This window comes from Bos mutus, chromosome 19 (assembly GCF_027580195.1).
Source record: "Bos mutus isolate GX-2022 chromosome 19, NWIPB_WYAK_1.1, whole genome shotgun sequence".
In the NCBI taxonomy this organism is placed as follows: domain Eukaryota; kingdom Metazoa; phylum Chordata; class Mammalia; order Artiodactyla; family Bovidae; genus Bos; species Bos mutus.
In genome coordinates, this window is record NC_091635.1 from 29,909,554 (window position 1) to 29,934,244 (window position 24,691).

The following is a 24,691-nucleotide window of genomic DNA, read 5'->3' on the forward strand; positions in this document are numbered from 1 at the left end:
AATACAGTTGCAAGGAAGACAAGACTTTTTTTTTTTTAAACATCCATTATATTTGCACCCCTACATTTTGAAGAACCAAGGGATACCTTGGTTTACAGGAGTTCTGTTTTCTTGTTTCTAGATCTTGTCTGGCTGATGATCACATGAGTATCAGAGGACTATGTACAGACATGTGGTTCTTAGCTCTTCCAGGAAAATAGACCTGGAAACTCTGCTCTTTTTTTTCTTTTTATTGATTTTATTTCTCGAAAAATTTTCTAAGTTAATTGATCGTACACAGTTAACTTGATGTAATCTAAAGAAAATAGATGAAGTATAGTTTAGAAAAAATTACACATGCTCTAACCAGCCATCTCACTTGGCAATCATTTTCCAGAGAGTCTGTCCTTTCAAGATAGGGAGGTGGGTTTTTGGTTTTTGTATTTTTTTTTTACACATGAATAATTATATCTACATATAAGAACTCAAACTCTTGCTGACCTCCCTCTGCAACACCAGCTGGCGTTGGGGGACAGAGCACTGAGGCAAGCAGGGGCCTCTCTCAAGGTGTCAGTAGCCCCAGGTTGCTGGGCCAACAGTCCTGGGGTGGGGGTTGGGCAGTCCACACATAAATGTGGCAGCTCCTCCCATCATAACAGCATTTGTGGAATGCACACTTCGGAGGGCTTCAGATGCATCCCATGGAGAAAGTAGGACATTTTCTTGGTCCTTTTGCAGCCAAAGTTCTTTGAAAGCACAAGACCCTGCAGCTGGAGAAAGAAACCACACCAGGGTCCCACATTTCTAGGCCCTCACCCAGTAAGCAGCCCTCGTATGGTTGCTCCATCCTCGGAACACTGGGACCCTCTCCAGCCCTCACTTCAATAATGTGAGCATCTGGATAGTTTTTCCGTCCAGAAATTACTGATTTAAAAGGAATAGCTGTTCCAGAGATTTGGAGTCCAGCTCAACAATCCCAGGTATGTCCCTGAATTGATTTTGAAGAAGCAGGTGCTGTCCTGGGTCCCTTCTCACCCACCTAGTCAAGCCAGCATGAAAGGCCAGTGTGGGGAACACAGAGACCTATACCAAGCTGCTCTCCTGACTGTCTGCTTCCAGCCAGCGCTCATGAACTTGCCCACGGAGCCAGCCAATTTGGATTCATGGATGGCTTCTGATTTGTAGCAGCTAAGTTTCTGTCTTCAGACTTCCTCACACTGATTTTTCCCCGGGGTTTTGGGACAACTGAGGTCCCCCAAAGCCTCAGAACAAAACCCAGAAAGGAGAGGTGGTCTAGAGTGTGTGTGTGTGTGTGTGTGTGTGTGTGTGTGTCTCCTTGCCTTCCTTTGGGGGCATCTGTTTTTGTGACTCACCAGCTGGTCTCAAGCCTCCTCTCCCATCAGGCCAGGTGTCCAGAACTGGAGGAGGTCTGGCCGGTGTGGGAGGAAGGTTGTGAGAAGGAGGCGTGGGTGGCAGCTTAGACCCGAAGAAACAGTGTCCCTGGAGCTATTCTCCGAATTCACTTGGGTTGACTCCATGAGAATTGTGGTAAGCGAAGGCCCTGGGGAAGGGGCTGCTAAAGACAGAGTAATGCTGGACAGAACTTTCTAGAAACTTCAAGGCTCCCAGCTTTCTGTCAGCTTTCTGTCCAGGAATCACTGTGAAGCGTGGAGAGGCTGCCCTGGGAGAGTGGGAGAAGGTTAAGGTGGGATTGGGGTAGGGGTCATTGGTAGGGGGCTCAGTCCTCAGTCTTTTTTTTTTTTTGCTCCCTGGAGAATCTCACTCTGAACTTGGAGAGGCGGCAGAGTCCCCATCCTCGGGGTCCTGCCTGTGGGGGGAGATGGGCTGACCCCCCTTCACACGCTTCCACTTCATCCTTCGGTTCTGGAACCACACTTTGACCTGATGAAGGAAGCAGAGGAGCCCAGTCACTTCAGGGCAGGTGTAACCACCTCACCAATACTGATGCTCAAGGTACCTGGGGTGCAGCTCCAGGGAGCCCAACTCGAAACTCTGCTTGCCCCTCCCCATGCCTCCAAAGGCTCCAGGTATTGAGACCAAAGGGAAGACTCATCAATCTGTTCAAAGACCTGTCTTATGTCTCCAGATAAAGAAAACATCACAGACAGAAGAACTAGTACTAAATGTCACTTTGCATTGACCCCACCCCCTCCACAAGTCCCACCCCTCTTATGTGGACACCCTCCCTCAAGCTTCTATTACCCAGGAATCTGGGAACACAGAAACACCAACATTTCCCTTAGGCACATTTGGAAAGCATTTTCCAGCTTAGGTAGCTCTGATGTGGGCATTTTCTCATCTGAGCTTCAGCATTTACCTGCATGTAAACCTTTAGGGTGGGGTTATGACCCAGTTGGAGACAGGAGAGGTTAGGAGAAGATGTGATCCAGAGGTCCCAGAGCTATGAAGTGGTAGAAGCAAGATTTGAATCTAAGTCCTCTGATTCTAAATCCAGCACTCCAGCAGATCACTTTCTCAACTGAAAGCTGCTATCAATTATTATTATATTTTACTCCCCATCAGAGCATGAGTATGGGTGGAATGCTCTGAAGAAGAGGCCAAAACAAACGGCTAGGAAGTTTTTCTCAGAGTGTGCCCAGGAACCAGCTGCATGTCCAAATCACCTGGAGAACCTACTAGAAATGCAGATTCCCTCTATTACTCTATTACTGCACTATCACACTGTGGAACCCTGAAATCTGCATTTTAAACAAGGGCCTGGGTGATTCTACTGCACACTCACATTTGGGGATAAGCAGAGCAGAGATTTCAACCCTGGCTGCATGTGAGAATCACCTGGGGGACTTTTTATTTTATTTTTTAGTATTTATTTATTTGGCTGCACCAGTTTTAATTGCCTCATATGAGCTCTAGTTCCCTGACCAGAAATTGAACCCGGTCACCTGCATTGGGAGCAGAAGTCTTAACCACTGGACCACAAGGGAAGTCCCAACCTGGGGGACCTTTGAAGAATTCTGATGCCTGGACTCCTCCCCAGACCAGTGAAAACAATCTTTAGGGGTGAGCTCCATACATTGGCCTTGTTAGAATCTCCACAGGTGATTGTCAGGTACAACCAGAATGTCTGGATTGGGTGGAGGGAGAGGAGGAAGGAGAAGGTTCCAGGAGAAGGGGGGAGGGAAGGGGGGGATGAGAGCACAGGAAATGAGGGATGGCCACAAGAGGAGGGGCTCCTCCATGTTGCACCTGCCGCTCGGAGAGGTCCAGGTTTACTGCGATCTCATATCTTCGGAGTCGGGTCAAGTAGTTGTGATGAGCAAACTCAGCTTCGAGCTCCCGCAGCTGCTCCTTGGTGAAGGCTGTCCGCTCCTTGCGGGCCTTGCTGGCGCCCTCTGGCTTCGCTCGATTCTCCTGGTTGTCTGGGGAGAGAGGACCCCAAACAGGAAGACATGAACCGCAGGGACCTTGATTCCCTTTCTTTTGTCTTCAAGCAGAGGCACAGCCTGTCGCTCTTATTTTTAAAGGATGCTGAGAAAGATCCCACCGTGTCGCTTTATCATCCCTTCTAATGTCTTAACCCTAAGAGAAATGGAAAGAATTTAGGATCCCAACCTCAAGTGCCCTGCCCCTCAAACAACTATTTTTAATTTCCAGAGTACAGGAAGCTGCCTTTGGCTGCTGAATGACCTCTACCACCTGAGCCACCCTCAACTTGACACTGGTAGTGGCTGTGAGCTTGTGGGGCAAGATGCTTTAAAACGGAGGTTCTCTGTCCTCGGGGAGATCAGCCCCATCTAGGAACTCATTTTGAATGCAAATCCTTGGGCATCACCACACACACACCTGCTGAATGAAAAACTCTGGGAGTGGGACCCAGTGATCTGTTTTAACAAGGCTTCTGATGATTCAGACACGCAGTCAGGGTTACAAACCACTGCTCTAAGACCTGGCTTCTCAAAGGATGGTCTGGTGGCAGTAGCAGCAGAGCCTGGGCACTGACCAGACTTGCAAGATCTCCTGCTGCCCACCTCCCATCCTCAGATCTACTGAATCAGAATCTGGATTTTAGCACGATCCCCTTAGGAGTCAGGGCATCCCTTGTGGCTCAGATGGTAAAGACTGCCTGCAATGCGGGAGACCCGGGTTCGATCCCTGGATGGGAAAGATCCCCTGGAGAAGGTCATGGCAACCCACTCCTGTATTCTTGCCTGGAGAATGCCATAGACAGAAGAGCCTGACAGGCTACAGTTCATGAGGTTGCAAAGAGTCAGGGACAAGACTGAGCGACTAACACTATTACTAACCTTAGGAGTTGTGTGCACATGTACATTGAGAAGCGCTACTTTAAGTTTCTTCCTGGCTTCCAAGACCTACCCTAGCCCCTACCTTTGACACCAGGAGGGGCCCAGTCTGGGAAGTTCATTTATGAAGGAGGCTCTGGGTTAGACATAGCAGGGGCTCAGTCGCAGCTGCTAACAGGGGTGCAGGGACCAAGCACTTTAGGGATATCAGCCACTTAATCCGCACAGGAATTCAGCCAGGTGAGTTCTACGACGAAACCCATTTTACAGACCAGAAAACTAAGCACAGAGAAGTGAAGTAAATTGTTCTTTTGGCCAGTGAGTGGAGGGGCTGGAATCCACTCAGGCAGTTTGACTCACACACTGTTGTAATGAAATACATGTAGGAGGGCTTTACAAACTGTTAAGTGCTGTATACATAGAAGGGACTGTATCGTGACCTCCCAGAGCAGGGTAAGAGACAGTGGTGGGTGGAGAGGCGTAAAGGAAGGAGACCGACACACCCACACAATGAACGACCAACGCGTGCCACGTGGCCGGGAAAGGGCTCCAGGAAAGGGCTCCAGGAAGCACGTTTTACGCAGGGCTCTAAAAATTAGAAGTCTTTCAACTCACTGTCCTTGTTTTACAGACTGGGAAGCTGGCCAAACTGCCAGACTGCCAAACCGGGTCGGGATACAGAGCCCCCTCGTCCACTCCGCGTTCCGTTGGGAACTTCAACCTGCCGGTTCTTTCTAGCGCTTTCCACGCAGTGCCTTGTATTTCAGTCGGCGAGTCCCCGCCAGGAGCCCGGGAGAAGGGCGGGGACATGCGGCTCAGGAGCGGGGAGGCGAGCGGGACAGAGATGGGGGCGTCTCCCGCCCCGGACCGGCGTATGGAAGCGAAGCGGAGAAGGCGGAGGAGGGCCGCCTCCCGGGGTCCCCGCAGCCCCGATTCCTGGGCTCCCTGCAGCCCCGATGCCCGGCTGTCCGCGCCGGGTCCGGGTGGGCTGCCCACCCGCGCCCGGGGGCCGGGAAGGAAGGGGGCGACCTCTCCCGCCGGGCTGCCTGCCCGGACCTCTCCGGAAGCGGAGCGGGGGCTGGAGGGGAAGAACGCGCCGCCCGGCCGGGGTCCCCAGGAGTCCTTAGCCTTGGCCGTCGCGGCCCAGGGAGGGAGGGGCGGTCATGGTCACGCCGCGGAGCGGGAGCGAGGCCGCGAAGCCTGGCGCGGTTCCCATCCGCTCCTGCCCGGGGACTCAGTGTTTCCCAGTACTTTCCTTTCACATCAGCGGGTGTGTCAAACCCAGAGGACTTGCGCCGAGGTTTGCATCCTGGATCTTCTTGCTGGAGCCTCTCAGGAAGTCGCTTAACCTCCCTGGGCTTCAGCCTCTTTATCTAGAAATCTACCTCCCAGCGTTATTGGGAAGCCTGGACAAGCTGCTGTAGGTGGAAAATGCTTTTAAAACTTCAAAGCGCTGAAACGAATATATAGTATTCTTCTGATTCTTCGGTTCCTTGAGATGCCATTTGAGGGCCTGGGGTAATAGCAGCTGTCACTTCTTAAAGTCTTACCTGTGCTAAGATGCAGTCACGGCTTTAATCGTCCCCACATAACACTGGAAGGAGTAGGCAGTATTATTATCCCTTTATCTTTGTCATGTAGATTTGTGTGATAATTTGATTCATAGCTGTCTCTCCCCAGGGATGTAACTGCTTTTCTCACTTGCTACTGAACCCGGCACATAGGAGGTACTTGCTAAATGTTTGCTAAGTCCTTCTCAGTATACAGAGGCAGAAGCAACCTCAGAGAGGCCCGGGAACTTGGCTGGGTAGCTTTGGGGCAGCGGAACTGAGATTTGAATCCAGATCCAGCTGACGAGAGCCATGGCCATCATCAGCCCTGGTGTCAGGTTCTGGTGGCTGGCTGGCTGTCTGGGGGCAGCTCTGTACATCTCCACCTCCAGCGCTCTCAGAAGCCTTGTCCTGGGTTGATGCTCACACTCCACCTTCCCCTTCTCCCAGGCCTGCTTAGGTGTGCATAGGTGCCCTATGGACACCTCTTCCCCAGTTATACCCATCCTATACACACATACAGAGTCCTGCACATAATGTTTCCTAGAGAGAAGAGGGGAGATCAGGAGCCGAGCCCTTTGTAGCTGGTCTTGGACTAGTTAGGGTGTGGAGGTGGCGACAACCAGGGCAAACCCTCCCTATCCATTCTCCTCTCTCATCTCTTATTATCCTGATTTGGGCACTGGGGCCTCAGGATAAGCTGGGAACCCAGTGTCTGAACCCGTATGTGAACCTCAAGGCAACATTCGGCTAAACAGGGTGGCACCGGGAGGACCTTTGTCCCTCATCAGCTTCCCACAGGCGTTAAGAACCCTTTAGAAATGTTAGAAATGACAAAAGGGCCAGAAGTATATCAAGTTAGCTATCGCGACCACTGTGATCAAAAGGCTGCTTCGAAGGTAAAATGAGATGGGAGACGTGTGTTAACATAGCACAGTGCATGGCATTCAACTGAGATCCCTTTGAAAGAACCACCAGACGAGGTTCTACTGGGATGATGCTGGAGAGGTAGCACAGGCAGAAGTAAAACACGGTGCTTCTCGGGACACCACGTCTCAAGAACCGTGCGAAAAGGACGCCTTTTCAATCTCTGGCCTTGTAACTGTTTTCCCTTCTCCCAGTACTTTTGCATATCTATGCTCGAATCTGTGTCACTATTGCTTCCAGGCACAGTAACTAGAATTGATCTGCGTGAGGATCCACAGCAGTCCTCCTGGTCCTGATTCTTCCCCAGGGCCAAAGGGCGCTTCTTCCATGACAGCAGAGGGAGGAGGCTGGCGTTCAGCAGGCTGCCTCTGTGTCTATGGAGGAGCCACGTGACCCCACCCCATCCTCTGCACACCCTCAGAGGGAGCAGGGCCATGATGGAATGGTCCAGAGTGCCCAGAGAAATGCAAACAGGATGTGTCTGTGTGATATTGTGGTTTCCACCATGAGCTTTTACACCATCCAAGGTAAATTATTTCATAAATAGCTGTCACGTTTGGCAGGCCTTCTTAAAGTCAGCAGACAGCTTTATCGGGACTAGAGGGAGGCTCAGACAGACGTTGGGGAATGTGCCTTTTTTGGAGTCCTGTATTCCTACTCCCCAACTCTCACAGCCATTTAACATAAATTTCTATCCAAGACCAGATAGATGGTCACATGCCCCACGTTCAAATAGCACATTGCAGTTGACAATTGACAATGGGTTTCTCTTCCCCAGAGATAAACTTCTGTTGGGCTTTCCTCTGTACTATAGAATCATAGAATAGCAGACCTAGAAGGGGACTTAGAGATGATCTGATGTGGCCTTTTTATGTTATAGGTTAAGGTAAGAAACTTGCCTAAAGACATACAGCAAGTTAGTGGCAGAAGTGGGCTGAGAACCCAGATTTCCTTGAGAGGAAGCTATTTCCTTGCCATGGCTGCTTCCTATTAGATCCTCTTAATTATTCTGTGAAGTAGGTAAGGTATGCTGCTGCTGCCGCTGCTAAGTCGCTTCAGTCGTGTCCGACTCTGTGCGACCCCATAGACGGCAGCCCACCAGGCTTCCCCGTCCCTGGGATTCTCCAGACAAAAATACTGGAGTGGGTTGCCATTTCCTTCTCTAATGCATGAAACTGAAAAGTGAAAGTGAAGTTGCTCAGTCGTGTCCGACCCTTAGCAACCCCATGGACTGCAGCCTTCCAGGCTCCTCCATCCATGGGATTTTCCAGGCAAGAGTACTGGAGTGGGGTGCCATTGCCTTCTCCAGTAAGATATACATTAGACCATAGAACAAATGAGGAAATTGAGACCCAGAGATTAAATGGCTTGCCCAAAGTCGCCCGGGACCCGTCCAGGTTAGGTCACCCTGGGCTGCGGGGACAATGAGTATGGAGATGTGGTTACTCCAAGGATGGCAATCTGAATCTGTGTCCAGGTCGGCCTCCCAGGGACTTCCCTAGGTGAGACCTTGGCAAATCCTCTGAAAATGGTGCCTATAGTTTCCTGGGCTACACACCAGACCTTTAATGTGCTCATTAGCTGTGGTTTTGTTTTCTTTTTAATTTGACCACACTGTGAAGCATGTGGGATCTTAGTTCCCTGACCAGGGATTGAACCCACGCCCCCTGCATTGGAAGCATGGAGTCTTAACCACTGGACCACTGGGGAAATCCCCTGCTCATTAGTTTTGACACTTTCAGCTTCAGACGGAGGAGTTAAAGCCCTCAAAACAGACAAGACCTGGATGGAACCATTCCCCAGATGCGTTTGCATCCAGACCTGTCTGGCTTCCTAGGACTGGCCCGCCTCTCTCTCTGGGCCCCGCCCCACCTCAGTGTCTAGACCCTTTTCCTCTCCCATGGGGGCCTGAGGAGACATGGTAGGGCTCCCAGCTTCTTTGAGGAGCCCAGCAGTGGGCCTGGGGAATTTAGGTTATGTTCTCTGGGATGGGAATGCCTAGGGGTAGAGTCATGTTTGCTGAGAGTCCCAGGTGGTGGTGGTGGGGTAGGCAGTAACGGTGGGCTCTGATGAGGGAAAGTGGAATGGACTGAGTGAGGAGTTGGGGTGTGGGGACCATGGAGGTTTGCAGCAGAGAATTGGAGGGGGAGGGGCAGTGGAAATGAGAGGTAGGAGCTGCAGTGAGCTTCTGAGATGGTTGGGGAAGGCACAGGCAGCGCTGGGCTTTGTGTTTATAAGTTCCAGATGTCGCCCTCAGCTGTCACCAAAGGAAGTGTAGGCTTTAGGACCCAGGCCCCGCTGCTCACACGGTTCCTTCATCATTGAATTCAAGGAAGATGGGAAAACATGAAATAGAAAAGGCTAGAGTGGGGGTGGGAGCTGAGAGGTGCCAGGGCAGCCTGATTCAGTGGGCAGAGTGGGCACTGAGGACGCTGGCTCTAGGGGTCTCCAGGGGCCTCAAGTCTTGCCCCTCAGAGGTGGGTATGGATTTGCAATCAGCATGATGCTCAAGAGTCATGCTCATGACCCAGGTGACACTTACTGAGGTTGTCCATTTATTTTGTTATCACGTCCTTTCCTTTGTCTGTCAAACACCCTGCTTCTCTAGGGATTCATTCCTAAAACAGTCTCCATTTTTTCTTCTCTGTGCGAAAAAAATAAGAATGCCAGGATTGGGACTTCCCTGGTGGTCAAGTAGTTAACACTTCACCTCCCAATGCAAGAGATGGAGGTTTGATCCCTGGTCGGGGCACTAGGGTCCCATATGCCTTGTGACCAAAAGACCAAAACATAAAATAGAAGCAATATCGTAACAAATACAATAAAGACTTTAAATAACGGTCCACATGAAAAACAAACAAACAAACAAACAAACTCGAAAAAGAATGCAGGATCTCCTTGTGGCCAGAAGCAACACCCTATAGGAATGGAAAAGCTCTAGTGGCCAACAGACCCTGGACCCTGGGCTAGGGAAGCTCTGAGGTCCTGCCAAAGGGATTTATAACTGGAGCATTTGTGCCACTGCTAGAATCTTGTCCCCATTTCCTCTGTTTATGGACCGAATCGTGTCCCCTCTATCAATTAATATTTTGACATTCTAACCCTCAGTACCTCCGAATGCGACTGTTTTGAGATAGGGTCTTTCAAGAGGTGATGAAGTTAAAATGAGGCTGTTAAGTACTTTCACAGAAGTACTTTCTGTACTTTAAGTACAGAGTACGAAAGTAGTTTAAATACTTTTGCTCAGTCGTGTCCGACTCTTTGCGACCCCATGTTCTATACAGTCCATGGGGTTCTCCAGGCCAGAATACTGGAGTGGGTGGATCTTCCCTTCTCCAGGAAGGCTGTTAGCGTGAGCCTTAATCCAATCTGACTTGTGTCTTCATAAGAAGAGATGAGGACATAGAGAATGACCACACACAGAAGAATGACCAAGTGAGGACATGACAAGAAGGTGGCCATTTGCCAGCCAAAGAGAGAAGCCTCAGGAGAAACCGAACCTGCCAACATCTTGATCTTTGACTTCCAGTTTCCAGAACTGTGGGAAAATAAATGTCTGTTGTTTAAGCTACCCAGTCTGTGGTATTTGTTATACCCAAGTGGGCCAAGATGCCCCCCACCTAACTCCCTACAGCTGTGCTTACCACTAAGGAGGGAGAGGGAACAAGGCCATGATGGGTACAAAGCTGATGCAAGACCATAGGGACCTCTCTGCAAATTAGAAAAAGGGGTGCTTTCCTCTAGACTGGTGAGCACAGCCACTTGTTCACGTGGCAGTTGGGCCCTTTAACTGCCCAGCCAGGAGCCCCCCTAAGTGCCTGACCATGGTGGGTCCCCTTTGCTGCTCAGCCATAGCAGCTCCCCTTGCTGGACCCAACCCCAGTGCCCTGTAGGGGATTCCTGTGAGTCAGCCCAGCCTGCATGTGGATGTTTACACATCTTTCTGACCCCAGCACTCACCCTGACCCTGTGCTGGTTTTATGATTGAAGTCTGGCTCTCTGCACACTTTTTCATGAGTGAGACTACAAAAGTCCTGATGCATTTTACAGAAGCACAGCACACATGGTGAAAACCCCATGCCAGGCGGTGGAGCCACTCTCAGAAAGTGAGAAAATGAATGAGTGAATGCCAGATTACAGTAGAGGCTATTGGCCAGACACACAGCTTCTGTGTACAAATGTTACAGTAGGTGCTAGTGATACTGCACAGGTGAATCAGATAGCATTCCAGCTATCTAGACACTTCTGTTTTAAGGAAAAAGGCCATTGTGTGCATCTATAACTCGATATAAGCCAACTGTGGTTTGATGCTAAAATAGAGTTGTCAACAGGGCATGCTCCACGTGTGTGGAGAGAGAGGTCACCAAAGGATTCTTGGACACTCAACAAACCAGGAAGAGAAGGAAATTACTTCAACATAATAAAGGCCATATATGAAAAGCCTGTAGCTAATATCATACTCAGTGGTGAAAAACTAAAATAGTTTTCTCTAACGTTAGGAAGTAGGCAAGGATGCCCATTCTTACTATTTCCATTTGATATAGTGCTGGAAGTCCTAGCCAGAGCAATCAGACAAGAAAAAGAAATTAAGAGATATCTAAGTCAGAAAGAAAGAAGTAAAATGATCTCTCTTTGTAGATAGTACACTCTTGTATGTGGAAAACCCCAAAGATTCTACAAAAGCCTTTTAGAAGTAATACATTCATCAAGGTTGCAGGATACAGAATCAACATGCACAACTCAGTTGTGTTTCTATACATGAACAATAAACAATTCAAAAGGGAAATTAAGAAAATAATCCCATTCACAATACCATCAAAAAGAATAAAATACTTAGGAATAAATTTAACTAAGAAGGCAAAAGACTTGTACAATGAAAATTACAAAACATTGCTAAAAGAAATTAAAGACACAAATGAAAAGAAAGACATCCTGTGTTCATGGATTTTGAAAGGCAATATTGTTAAAATGTCCATACTACACAAAGTGATCTACAAACTCAGTGCAATCCCTACAAAAATCCCAATGGCATTTTTTGGCAAAACTAGAAAAAATCATCCTGAAATTCCTAGGAAATCTCAAAGAACCCTGAATAGCCAAAACAATTTTGAGAAAGAAAAACAAAGCTGGAGGCTTCCTGCTTCCTGATTTTCAAACACATTACAAAGCGACAGTAATCAAAACACTGTGATACCAGCATAAGAGGAGACACATACATCAATGGAACAGAATAGAGAGCCCAGAAGTAAGCCTTCACATAAATGATCAAATGATCTTCAACAAAGGTGCCAAGGCTACACAATGGGGAAGGAACAATCTTAAACAAACGGTGCTGGGAAAACAGGATCTCCACAAGCAAAAGGATAAAGTTGGATCTTTTCTGTACACCACACATAAAAATTAACTTAAAAATACATTAAAGGCCTAAAAATGCAAGACCTAAAACTAAAAAACTCCTAGAAGAAAACATGGAGAGAATGGATTTGGCAATGATTTCTTGGATATGACACCAAAAGTATGGTCAACAAAAGCATTCTATAGGGAAAACAGTATAGTGGTTCCTCAAAAGATTAAAATAGTTACCATATGATCCAACAGTTCTACTTCTAAGTATATATACAAAAGAATTCACAGCAGGATCTTAAAGAGATTTGCACATCCACGTCCATTGCAGAATCATTGATAATAATCAAGAGGTGGAAGCAAACCAAGTGGCCATTACAGATGAATGAATAAAGAAAATGTGCATATACACACAGCAGAATATTATTCAGCCTTAAAAAAAATAAAGAAATTCTGTCATATGCTACAACACAGATAAGGCTTGAGGACACCGGGCTAAGTAAACTAAATCTATCATGAAAAGACAGATACTGCTTGATTCCACATATATGAGGTAAAAAGCTGAAACTCCAAGTACTTTGGCCACCTCATGCGAAGAGTTGACTCATTGGAAAAGACTCTGATGCTGGGAGGGATTGGGGGCAGGAGGAAAAGGGGACGACAGAGGATGAGATGGCTGGATGGCATCACTGACTCGATGGACGTGAGTCTGAGTGAACTCCGGGAGTTGGTGGACAGGAGGCCTGGCGTGCTGCAATTCATGGGGTCGCAAAGAGTCGGACACGACTGAGCGACTGAACTGAACTGAACTGAACTGAAAGTTCAAATTCTTAGAAACAGAAAGTAGAATGCTGGTTGCCAGGGCCTGGGGGGAGGGGTGGTGCAGGGAAGAGGGTAAAAGGAACTGTTTTTCAATGGATGTAGAATTTCATTGTATAAGATGAAAAAGTTCTAGAGATCTGTTGCACAATTTTATGTATGTATATATATATATATATATAGTTAATGCTACTGAACCGCATTAATTTAAAAGTGGTTATGATGGTCAAGCTTACGTGATATGTTTTTGATCATAATAAAGAAAAAACAGATTTCAAATATTAGATGTTTGATGGTAAGAAACCTCAGGAGAGCTCCTTTATGAAGGTGCAAACTGTATTTATAAAATCAGCCACAGTTTCTAGCGATACTGTCATTTGAAACTTCTAAACTGTTACTTTCATTGAAATGATGCCATGTACAAGTGGAATCATGAAGGAAGGATGGAAGGAGTGAAGGATCCTTGGAGTAGATGTCTTTCAAGCTGGATGTTAAAATAAGGCAGAAGGCTGTGGGAAGAGAAGGGTGTTTGAGGCAAGGGGAAGCAAGGGGAAGCACTGGACAAATCAGGGTGGTGGGGAGAAAAAGCAGGGTGCCTTTTCAAGGCAACTAAATTGGCTTGGTGGCTTCTTGAGTGGAGATAGAAGTGGAATGGGTGGGCTGTAGAGGGAAACCAGGTGGGAAAGAGGCCACTTTGTGGAGGGTTTTTCAACCTCAGGGGAAATTGAGAGTGTGCGTAGCTGGGCAGGGGCAGGGCAGGTGGACATCAGATCTTACAGGGGAGAAAACAGGGAAGGAGGAGCCCTGGGAGGCACACATGTTGGAGCTTCAGGAGTATGGGGTGGAGGACAAAGCAAGTCTGATGAAGACAGAAGGACTGTGAGAGCATCAGCCAGCAGCGGGGATCCCAGGCACGGAGGCCCTCCCAGGCGGCCAATCAGATTCACCTGTTGCTGCCGGGCTGATCACACGCGACCTTCCCTTGAACCCCATCAGGAAATCACCATGAAATCCTTCATTCCCATAAATTAAAGATGACCATGGTAGCCATGACAGATTAGGGGCAAACAGGAGTGGCAGCTGTCCTTGCCAGCAGGGGTCTTTAACGCTCCCTGGCCCCCTGGAGCGGGAGTGGTTAGGGCAAGTTAACATCACAACCAACTCCTAAATCAGCTTTGTGCAGTGAACCAACAGAAAGTTTCAGAGTGGGGTCCAGGGAGCCCCTCTTTCCTGACCATTTCCTTGAGCAACCAGCTCCACTTCCAGTGATGGCAAGTGATGGGAAAGCAGCTGGGGCTAGCAGAGCTTTGAAGGAGACCGGTGAGCAGAGAACGTTCCTTTCGAAACGAACTTTCAGTAACTTTCTGTTACGGGACCCTTCCTGGCCAGGCCAACCAGCTTGGGACACGTTTACCAGACACGACTCACTCCCTCCCCCAGCTTCTCTGGTGAATCTCTGAGCTTCAGGCTCCTAATTGATGGCAACTGGATTTCAGGACCAACGATGATTTTAAGAAGTTTCCACATTTTATATCCCAGGCTCAGGAATTTCTGAGACAGCATGTTTGAAATGTTCAATTCCACTGTCCCCCCAAACAAAGGGCTATTTTTCAGATTCTATGTTCTGGAGACTAGTTCTGTAAAGACGGGCCTGATACCATTAACAACCACTATTATCGAACTCATGTGCGAGGCACAGGGTTCATCTCACGGATCACAGTGTTTAACCTTTGCAGGGACTCTATGTGGAAGGTGATACTGTTATAGTCCCATTTTACAGCTGGGGAGACAGAGGCTCCGAGAAATTAAGGACTTTCCCAACGTCAAGGAGTGGGAAGTGGCAGTGCCAACCCGCAACCTGTCTGCCTGATTGTGAAGCATAATGGAAAACACACTTCTGATCAGTGCTGGTTAACCTTCCAGAGATGGCCTAGCAGGGGCCGGGGCAAGACACTCACATTGAGTACAACATGCAAGGGGTGCCAAAAACCACAGTAATGAAGAGAAAGAATATTTTAACACAATGTTTAAAAAAATCAAAATTCTTACAAAAAGTCCATGATGAATAGGATATCAAAGTTTAAAATAGTCCAACCAGTGGATCAGGATTGATAGGGTGGGTGGGGTTCTTTGTTTTGTTTTTCAATATTTATTTTGGCTGTGCCAGGTCTTAGTTGGGACATGCAGGATCCAGTTCCCTGACCAGAGATCGAACCCCAGTCCCTTGCATTGAGAGTGTGGAGTCTTAGCCACTGGACCACCAGGGAAGTCCCAGGGTGGTGATTCTTTGTGGATTTGTCTCTTGTGATCTGAATTCCAGACTCCTGGAGTTAGTTGTGAGCCCTGCCCATCGCTTTCCCTTTTCTTTAGGTTCTTACAAAGCTGATCTTTCCTGCCTCTTTAATTAAATCCCAAAGGACGATGCAAGCCACTGGGGGATAAAGATTTCCATGTTGACCACAGAGTGTCTGGAACCCCAGAGAATGAATGAGAGTCAGCTAGCTGTGCCCTGCCTTGTGTGACTGCTGCTGCCAGTGCTGCTTCTGAGAGGACCTTGAGGGAGAGCTCAGAGCCCCTCCTGGGTGGGAACCTCTCCTGACCAGAAGTTGACTCTGTGAGGAGGGTGCCCTGGGGTGGCCAGCTGCTTGGCATGTGAGAAGCACCATCCACGGGCCACTCATCAAAAGGAAAGATGGTGCATTTGGGTCCAGCTGAAACATGGAATGACCTTGTCTAAGCCTGGCCCTTGGCTTTGTCCATGCCTTCCCAGTACCCTTGGCTCACAGCTCCCTGGAAAGTGTCTGGATGTAGCTGAGGTGGGTGTGGGCAGAGATTGAAGAGTTATAGTGGCAGGTGCTGTAGAGGGGCGAGCTCTTCAACTAGGCACAGCCAAGGAGCTGAGCGTTCCTTGGAGAGAAGAAGCAGAAAGTGTCCCATTCTCAGCAAATCTCCAGCCAGGCCTAGGAACAGTTCAGGGTTTAACTGGCTGAGAATTTAAAGAGCCCTCCTATTCATAGCATCCAAGAGGGCTATGTTTTGTTTTGCTTTGCTTTTAAATCAAAGAAATTATTGTTTTATTTATTGGTCTTGAAGCATGGCACCTGGGATCTTAGTTCCCTGACCAGGTATCAAACCCTTGCCCCCTGCAGGGGAAGCACGGGGTCTTAACCACTGGACCACCAGGGACTGTGGTTTTTATCATCCACTGTGAGCACACTGAGGGACTTCTTCAAGCATGGAGGCCAGATATTTCAAAATGAGGATTGTGTTTGAGATCTACTGAAGGGTGTGGGATTTGGGGTCTGAAGTCTGAGGTTTGAGCTTTCTTCTAGGGTGACCAACTGTCCTGGGGACACTGGACTTTCAATGCTAAAACCAGGAAAGTGCTGGGTACATCGGGATGAGTGGGTCACTCTCTTTTAACTCCATGTTAGCAGAACTCCTCTCAAGCTTTTCAGTCTCTTCTTTTCCATGAGTAAAGAATCGAGGCACTGATAAGACCTGATGGAGCAAACTCGAACCTGTGCGACTCAGAACTATTGTATGTTTCTTCCAGCACCTTGAACCCCTCAGTCATAGCACAACGACTGCCAGTGGCATCTGCTGGCCTCCCCTTCCTCTCAGTTTGAGCTGTTTGGGGGCGAGAACACCTTATTCATCCCTGCAGCCCCAGGGCCTCTGCCAAAACTCGGCAAACAGAAGGTGCTCGGGAAATCTGGGCTACTTTTCAAGCACTTTGTAAACTAAAGCAGAGAGTGTTCTCTTTGGTTGGTCTTCTCATTCGCTGCCTGCCCCTCATTAGCCCCATGAAAACTTTTCTGTAGGTTCAGACAGATAGATGTACCCTAAGGGCAGCCGTTAGGAGGACATAGTCGGGCAGTAGGTGCAGGAGGCAAGGGCACTGTCTTGCTCTGGTCGAAATAGAGACGGCGAATGAGACAAAAGGTGAATGGGTGGTGAGAGAAATTGGGAGGTCCCATGGGGAGATGAGGAAAGAACAGTCCCCACCACCAGGAGGAGATGGACATTAACTGGGGTCTGCTAGGTCAGCTCCATCCTCTGGCCTCTGATACTCCACCAGTGCTTACCCTCTGCTGCCTGCCTCTCTGACTCTCCCCAAGATTGGTGACTCCTCAGGAGGGCTCCTCTGAGGAGTGGCCTTTGGGAGATCACCCAGACCTTAGCAGGTTGTGCTGCCCCTCGGCCTGTGCACACAGCCCAGTAGGGCAGCGCATTCCTCACGGGCAGTCTGCCCCATACCTTAGTGTTTGCCTCTCGCATCCCTGCCCTATGTCTGCTTTGCTGCCTCTAGACTTCCAGAGACACAGAGTCCTGGTTCTGTTTGATTGCCCAGGGTCCCAGCCTTGGTCCTAGCCCTCTGAGCCTTGGGGAATAAGCTAACTCTCCTGGGGAGTAAGCCCGGGGGCTCTCGGGGCCATTTGGAACCGGCTGGGGCATACTGGGGAGAACTGTAACCCAGACGCAGTCCAGTTCAGAAAAGCCCCCTCCAGCCTTTGCCAACCTGTACCCGGAAGCTCCATCCCACCTGCCCTCCAAATCTTTGTGGATCCTGTTTCATTCTCTTTTCAGCACATCCTTCCTGGAACCCAGGAGAGGTGAGGACACAGACACAGCCCCTATCACCAGAGAATCCCAGAATTCTGAGCAGAAATACCTCCAAAGGTAACTGGTTTAAGTCTCCTGCCTTTGGGGAGGTTAGATCATATTATCCCCCATTCACATCAGGCTACCTAGGCTCAGAGAAGGCAAGCAACTTCCTCAAGGTCACACAGTAAAGGAACAGTCAGCTGTTCCTCAGCCACCTACCTGAATTCTCCTTTTTCCGTCTGGTTGACTTCTTCTCCGTCTCGTTGGCAGTGCTCCCAAGGACCTCATAGTCCTCGCCTGGGCCTCCCGTGGTGTCCACCAGGCCTGGGCTGTTGGCCCCTATCTCCTTGGAGCCCCCCACGGGGCCTGGGTTGAGCCTACGCCGGGCCTCCGAGACAGGGAAGTGCCAATCGGGGGGCTGTGGGAAGGCAGGGTGCTGCTCAGTGAAGCCTCGCTCCTCCCGGGGCAGGCTGTGTGGGGTGGCTGCCAGGCATGAGGCTGAGAAGTCGGGGTATGCAGCTGTTGCTGTCGCTGGGAAGTCTGGTTTCTGGTGGAAGGAGAATGGGGTTGGCGGGTAGTGGGGGAGCCCTGAGGCCCCAGTGCCTTCCGAGTGCGGGTTTCGAAGGCAGCCCCAGACGGGGGCTGGGGGGTGGGGACCCCTCATGCAGCTGCTGGCCGCTGGATCCATCTGCTGTCTGCTGCCCGCCTCAATCCTTTCAAAGTTTGGATTCTTACCCTTTTTATATTCAAATTGTTAAAAATGCAACAAAAAAAGATTTTTTTTCAACAGGAGGGCAAAAGTGTTCGATAGAAAATTTGCCCCAGGAACCAAAACAAAAACCAAAATGAAAATTGCTCCTCAGAGTACGCACACGTGTGGGTGGCCACACATGCGTGTGCCCACACCTATGTTGGATTTGGCTCTTGGCTTCCTGTTCCCCCTGACCCACCAGCCTGCCTAGTGGGGTCCCCTATACGTGTATTTGTCGCCGATGACACTAAACATTTTCACTGTCCCAGCCCAGACGCACCGGCTGACGAGGGCTTGTCCTGGAGCCCGCAGCAAATGCCTGCAAAGAGCTGGTCCAGGGCTGCTGAGACACACTTTTAAATCCTGCGGTGGGGAGAGAGTGACAAATTTCTGAAGTGAAATGTGAGAGAGGAGAGGGAGGGGTTAACCAGCACACACACGATCCCCTCCAACCAAAACCCGAGCAGGCAACTATTAATCATCAGAAACCTTATATGCACATCTAATGGGATTTGCAGATGGAGTCTTTTAAAGAAACATTGTCTGTTTTTTTTTTTTTAAGGAAAGAGAGCAGCACACACACACTTTCTTTAATGTGCCTCCTATAACACTATGAAGTTATTTTATTGCACTGTTAACAAAATTCCCCAAGTCTTGGATTTGAAAAAAGCCTTAAGTCAGATCCAGAAACCATCAAGTGCCAAATTCCAGGGAGTGAAGCGGGGAATAAGTGCAAGAGACAAGTTTGCTGATTGCATTTGATTTAAAGGCCCTTCTACTGCTGCTTGCAAAAAGGAAGGTGGATTAAAAGCAATTTTTTTTGCAAGTCTCAGTGGCCCACTACGGTCTGTAGTAGAAAGAGAGACACGCTCCAGAAAAAAAAGTATTTCTCTCGACCCACAGTGACATTCTCACTTTCTCAGTAACTTAAAAAAACAATCAGATTCTTCCTTCCGCTCTTTAACCCCCAACTTACATGCCAATTAGCCACACTCTTGTCTAGTGGGGTTTCAAGTCATTTTTCTCCAAGGCAAAGGAAAGACACTTAGGTAGGTGCCTTGAAGTTTCTCCTGGCTTCCCCCACCTGCTCTCTGGCCCTGTAACCTTCGCCCACCTGCTTTGTCTTCCCCACCCCCAGGGGCCAAGTTTTCCGTGGAGTCTGTGCATGGAAATAGGAATCAGGAGCTTCTTGTTCCCCAAAGAGTTCTCTCTCTCTCTTTTTAAAACTATTTATTTACTTGGCTGCACCGAATCTTAGCTGCGGCATGGGGGGTCTTCGATTTTTATTGCAGCACATGGGATCTAGTTCCTTGACCAGGGATTGAACCCCGGGCCCCCTGCATTGGGAGCATGGAGTCTTAGCCACTGGACCACCAGGGAAGTCCCCAAAGAGTTCTCTTTGACAAACAGTCTCATGGTCTAAGAGCTTCCCTGGTGGCTCAGAGGGTAAAGAATCGCCTGCAATGAATGCAGAAGACCAGGGTTCAATCCCTGGGTTGGGAAGATACTCTGGAGAAGGAAATGGCAACTCACTCCAGTTTTCTTGCCTGGAGAATTCCATGAACAGAGGAGCCTGGTGGGCTACAGTCCATGCAGTCACAAAGAGACAGACACAACTGAGCGACTTTCACTTTCTCATGGTCTTATAGGCTGGTGCCCATCACAGGAGGATCCATTGCCATTTCAACTGGCCAGTGAGTCTACTCAGTCACCATGGCTTGCTGGTATCTCTGGAGGGTTAATACAATTTCTTGGAGAATGACATTCCAAGCATATAGGGTCAGAGCTCCTTGCCCACTGAATTATTTACATAGTCTAGTGCAGCAGGATTGGGGCTGAAATGGGAACGGACGATAAGAATAGTGTATATGCTGGCTGGTTCCAAAGATGCCCAAGGTTCCCCGAGGAGGGGCCATGGGTCTCAGCCCTGAGGCCTGGAGGCAGCACACATGATGTTAATTAAACAGGCATCTCATCTTCCAGAACAGGCAGCCAGGGTGTTGCAGGCTGGTGGAGGAGCTGGGGTCAAAGCCACAAACCAGACTCCCCTCTCTGCTTTGTCCAGGACTTACCCACTGAGCGTACATCTCTCCTCTGAACCTTACAACCCTCCTATTTTGAGTAAAGAAAGAATTACACTCTACATTTATGCACATGAAGAAATAGAGGCTCAGACAGATAATGTGAGCTGCTCGGAATCACATAACTAAGAAACGGCAAAAGCAGGCATTGCCCTCAGGTGGCCGGCTGTCCAGTCTGGAGCACTTTGATGCTGAGGAAGGAGCACGGACTTTGGGGTTAGACAGTTCAAAGTTCAAGTCCGGAATCTGCCACTTCCCAGCTGTGTGCCCCAGAACAAGTCACTTCATCTCTCTGAGCTTCCTTTTCCCCTAACCTGGGATGGTCCTTACAGCTTCCACTCAGCCACTGATCTTAGTGCCTCAACCACGTTCCCCAATGGATGCTACAAAAGCCCACTGGGTTCTCACCTTCTTCATCTTTTAGAGGAGGAAGCACAGAGAGACTGCATAACCTGTACCAAGTCACACCGCTGGGAAGTAGAGGATCCAGGATTCAAACCCAGGCAGCCTGGCCTCACTGCCTCAGAATGCCCGCCCCACAAATGTTGGAGAATTCGAAATGAAATCATTTATGCGAAGTGCGAAGTAGGTAATGGATAAAAGTGGCTCCCTTCCTAGTCCATCTAGTTTTCCTTTACCTGGATGATTCCAAATGGGACTGAGGAGGGGGCACTGAGGGAATTCCACAGAGAACAGCCTGGGGAGGTCCCTCGAGGGGCTGCAGGCTGTGGGGGCTCTGGAAGGAATCCACAGGAGGCTGGCAGGGAGAGGAACCTTCCCGGGGTCTGGCCCGCAGGCTATAACCGGACTCCGGCTCTGTCCTCCCCATCTGGCCAGGGACCCCATCCCAGGGAGGCCCAGGGCCTGGCCCTTTGCCCCTGGAAGGCTGGGTCCTGGGTCATGGAGGGGGCTGAGAGGTCAGGAGGGGTTTGGGGAGGGGTGCAGGGGGCCCTCTGCGCTGAGAAGGCAGGGCCCTGGCACCCTGGCGCCGCACAGCTGCCGGCGTCTGTCAGCCTCCCCGCGGGGCGCGGCCGGGGGCCTGCTGGCCTCTCCATCTTCCTGACAGGCTCCTCTTCTGAGGCCGGGAAAGAACAACAATGGTCCTCCCCTCACGGCGACCCATTTGTTAGATGAAGGCCGAGCACCGGCACCTTTAACCTCCTCAAAGTCAGCGTGTCCCCGCCAAGGCCCCGAGGCCCGCAAGACAGAGATGGATGGACGTGGCTGTTTGTGGAAAAAAGCCCTGAGCGGCCAAGGGGAGCAGGGTTTCCAGGAAGGGAGGGGACCCCGTTTCTGGTTGTTGTTGGGGGAGTTGGAGGAGGAAGAGGAAAAGCCTGCGTGAGGAGGAGGGTCCCTGAGGAAGATGGTGGGCTTGGCCACACCTGAGCCATCCCAAGGAACTTTTGGAATTTCCCCCATTGTGCTCAACACGTGGGCGTGTCCTTGGGAATCCCCCACAGCTCCCCACCCCCGACCTGTGCCTGCAACTGCAGGGCTGTCAGGGGAGAACCTGGGCCCGGAGGCAGAGGCTCGAGTTCCACGTGTGGCCTTGTCCTTCTTCTGCTATGTGGCTGTTGAAGCAGAGATGACAGTACTCGCCTCGTGTGGCTGTTAAGAGGATCCACGATCTGATGCCTGCAAAAAGAACTGGCTGACCATAAAGGGCGATGCACGTGGGGAATTACTTTATCTCCTCTTTCCTTACTCTGCTGGACTATGGGGCAGGTCACGGCTCCACAGAGGATGAAGACAGCACATCCTAGCTGCCCTTTGACTCCCACACCTTCTTCTATGGTAACATAACAGAGGGTTGAGGTCATGGCCTTGGGAATCAGGAGAGTGTGGGTTCTCAGCTCTGCCACTAATAAACTGAATGGCCGTGGGTAACTCAGTTTATCATTTGTGCTTCATTTTTTTTTTTTTTAATCTTTTTTGGCTGTGCCGCGCAGCTGGTAGGATCTTAGTTCCCTAACCAGGGATTGAACCTGGGCCCCAGCAGTGAAAGCTCTGAGTCCTAACCGCTGGGCCACCAGGGAATTCCTGAGCCTCAGTTTCTTCATCTGTAAAGTGGGAATAAGTTTTTTCTTCTTTCCCTTCTTTCTCAGTTGGGTTGCTGAGAAGTGAATGAGGTATTGTAGGAAATCTCGTGCCATAGCTTAATGTACAGTGTTTAGTGGTAATGTCTGGATGACGATGATGGAAATACCTGAGGTTTTTGCCTTGAGGACAACTTCAAAAGGCCACTTGAGAGGGAGAAGACCATTAACATTCACTCACTTAGTAGAGCAAGAGTCGGTAAGACACCTGATCCCCAGCAAGACCAAGTATTGCTGGGATGAGAGGGAGATGAGAGGGGAGAGGGATGAGAGGGGAGACAGTCAAGCTGTCTTGTCTTCCAAGGATGGAAATCATTTTGGACCTGAATGTTTGTGGCTGGTCCTGGGATTAATTTTGAATGTATATGTCCTTTGCTTCTTGGAAGGCTTTGAGATACCAGGGTCACTACTGACCTCTAGGACTTTTATGCTGCTGCTGCTAAGTCGCTTCAGTCGTGTCCGACTCTGTGCGACCCCATAGACAGCAGCCCACCAGGCTCCCCCGTCCCTGGGATTCTCCAGGCAAGAACACTGGAGTGGGTTGCCATTTCCTTCTCCAATGCATGAAAGTGAAAAGTGAAAGTGAAGTCTCTCAGTCGTGTCTGACTCCCAGCGACCCCATGGACTGCAGCCTACCAGGCTCCTCTGTCCGTGGGATTTTCCAGGCAAGAGTACTGGAGTGGGGTGCCATTGCCTTCTCCAAGGACTTTTATGAGGCTCAACCAATTCGATGGACAGATTGGAGTTGAGTAAACCACAGAATACTGTCCTCACAACGGTCACAGATGCTTCCAGGAAGCCTGCAGGACATTCCACGCCAAGGATCCAATGACAGGGTCTTGCCTTAAATCCCAGAAAACACTGTGTTAATATTAGAGACAATTTCTCAGATGAGTTTCCTCTCTTGTGTGTAAGTTTTTGGTGCAGCCATCACTTGTCTGCACCGAGACTGTGGGCAGAGGACTGGAAAACACAGTCATCTGAGGCACTGAGTCACCTGATTCTGAGCTCCAGCTCCTGAAGGTCACCTGATCTCGGTCTCCTCAACTGAAAAGTAGAAGCTCACTGTATAGACGACCTGTAGACACTCAGTAGATGCTCAATAAACGTGCCCTTTCTAGAGCTTCTGTGCCTGAAGGAGCTAGAAGCATGTGAATCTCAAGGGCAAGCTCTCGTTAGGGCAGCCAGGAAAAAAAATACAGGGAGCCCAGTTAAGTATGCTCTATGTAATATTGGTGGCTCAGTGGTAAAGAATCTGCCTGCCAATGCAGGATACACAGGAGATGTGGGTTCGATCCCTGGGTCGGGAAGATCCTCTAGAGAAGGAGATGGCACCCCACTCCAGTCTTCTTGCCTGCACGATCCCATGGATAGAGGAGCCTGGAAGGTTATAAGTCCATGGGGTTGCAAAGAGTCAGACACGACCTAGCACACAGCCACTCAGATATAATACTGGAGCACACTTAAGCTAAAAAGGAATTTTTTATTTATCTGAAATTCAAACTCAACTGGGTGTCTGTTTCCCGCCCCCTCCGCTAAGTCTGGAAACTGTCATCCAAGGCAAAACTAATCTTCAAGATGGAGAAAACTCTGGCCTTACTTTCTGAGCCAGGATATCTGCACTTTGACAGAAGGCTCTGGATGGACATTCTCAAGGGGAACTTCCAGAGGGAGGGGTGGTGGTCGGGCAGGTTTTACTTTGTCTGTGGGCTTTCTGGTTGCAAGAGGAGCCCAGGGTCCCCCAGGAAGTTCTCCTGTGGAGGCCTTGGGAGTGAGACAATGCAGACAGGAGGCAGGAGGAGCAAGGGCATGCAGGTGGAAGGAGTGAGGACAAAGGTGAGTGCCCCTGGGCAGGAAGTGCTGAAAGGGAGAAGGAGGGAGGCCCGGGCAGGGCGCCAGCCTGGGAGACTCCCGGCCCACTTCCCTGGGCGCGCCTTTCCAGCCCCTGATGCAAGGCAGCCGGGCCATTATTTGGGGGGAAAACCAGCTAACCAGATAGGACAGCAAACCAGGGATTTATGTGGTGTGGGAACAGCTCGGGTTTCCCTCACTGTTTATCCAGCAGTATTTTTTAAAACAGAAATCAGCGCGGGTAACCACAGCTGTGAGTTACTGGCTCTGGCTGCAAGGCCCTTGAGGGCTGAGAAGAGTAGAGGGGAGTCTCCTCAAAGGTGCTTTGCTCTGCATCGGCTTAGAAGTTGCTAAAGGAATGTGTCCTTCCAGAGCCTGGGGCCAGGTGGGAAGGGCAGCCCTG

At 49.6% G+C, this 24,691-nt stretch overlaps 1 protein-coding gene across 2 annotated transcripts; it reads right to left on the bottom strand.

The window, feature by feature from the left end:
• Positions 1-210: 210 nt before the first annotated feature.
• On the bottom strand, positions 211-18,620 carry MEOX1 (mesenchyme homeobox 1). Of its 2 annotated transcripts, XM_005907663.3 has the most exons (3): positions 17,729-18,619; positions 3,208-3,380; positions 211-1,881 (listed from the first exon to the last, which is right to left on the bottom strand). In XM_005907663.3, exons 1-3 carry the CDS (start codon positions 18,195-18,197, stop codon positions 1,759-1,761), a joined length of 765 nt encoding a protein of 254 aa, XP_005907725.1. In that variant the 5' UTR covers positions 18,198-18,619; the 3' UTR covers positions 211-1,758. The 2 variants fall into 2 exon arrangements, with proteins under 2 accessions (XP_005907725.1, XP_070245990.1); XM_070389889.1 differs by lacking the exon at positions 3,208-3,380 and having other exon boundaries at positions 17,729-18,620.
• Between the last annotated feature and the right edge of the window lie 6,071 nt (positions 18,621-24,691).

What these genes read in the sequence shown, in the direction of transcription:
- MEOX1 (XM_005907663.3), bottom strand. Translation starts at nt 18,197, where the DNA reads ATGGATCCAGCGGCCAGCAGCTGCATGAGGGGTCCCCACCCCCCAGCC. An exon ending in ACGGAAAAAGGAGAATTCAG is followed by an intron (nt 3,381 to 17,728) that starts GTAGGTGGCTGA and finishes CTCTCTCCCCAG; the next exon opens with ACAACCAGGAGAATCGAGCG. An exon ending in TGGACCTCTCCGAGCGGCAG is followed by an intron (nt 1,882 to 3,207) that starts GTGCAACATGGA and finishes TTCCTTCATCAG; the next exon opens with GTCAAAGTGTGGTTCCAGAA.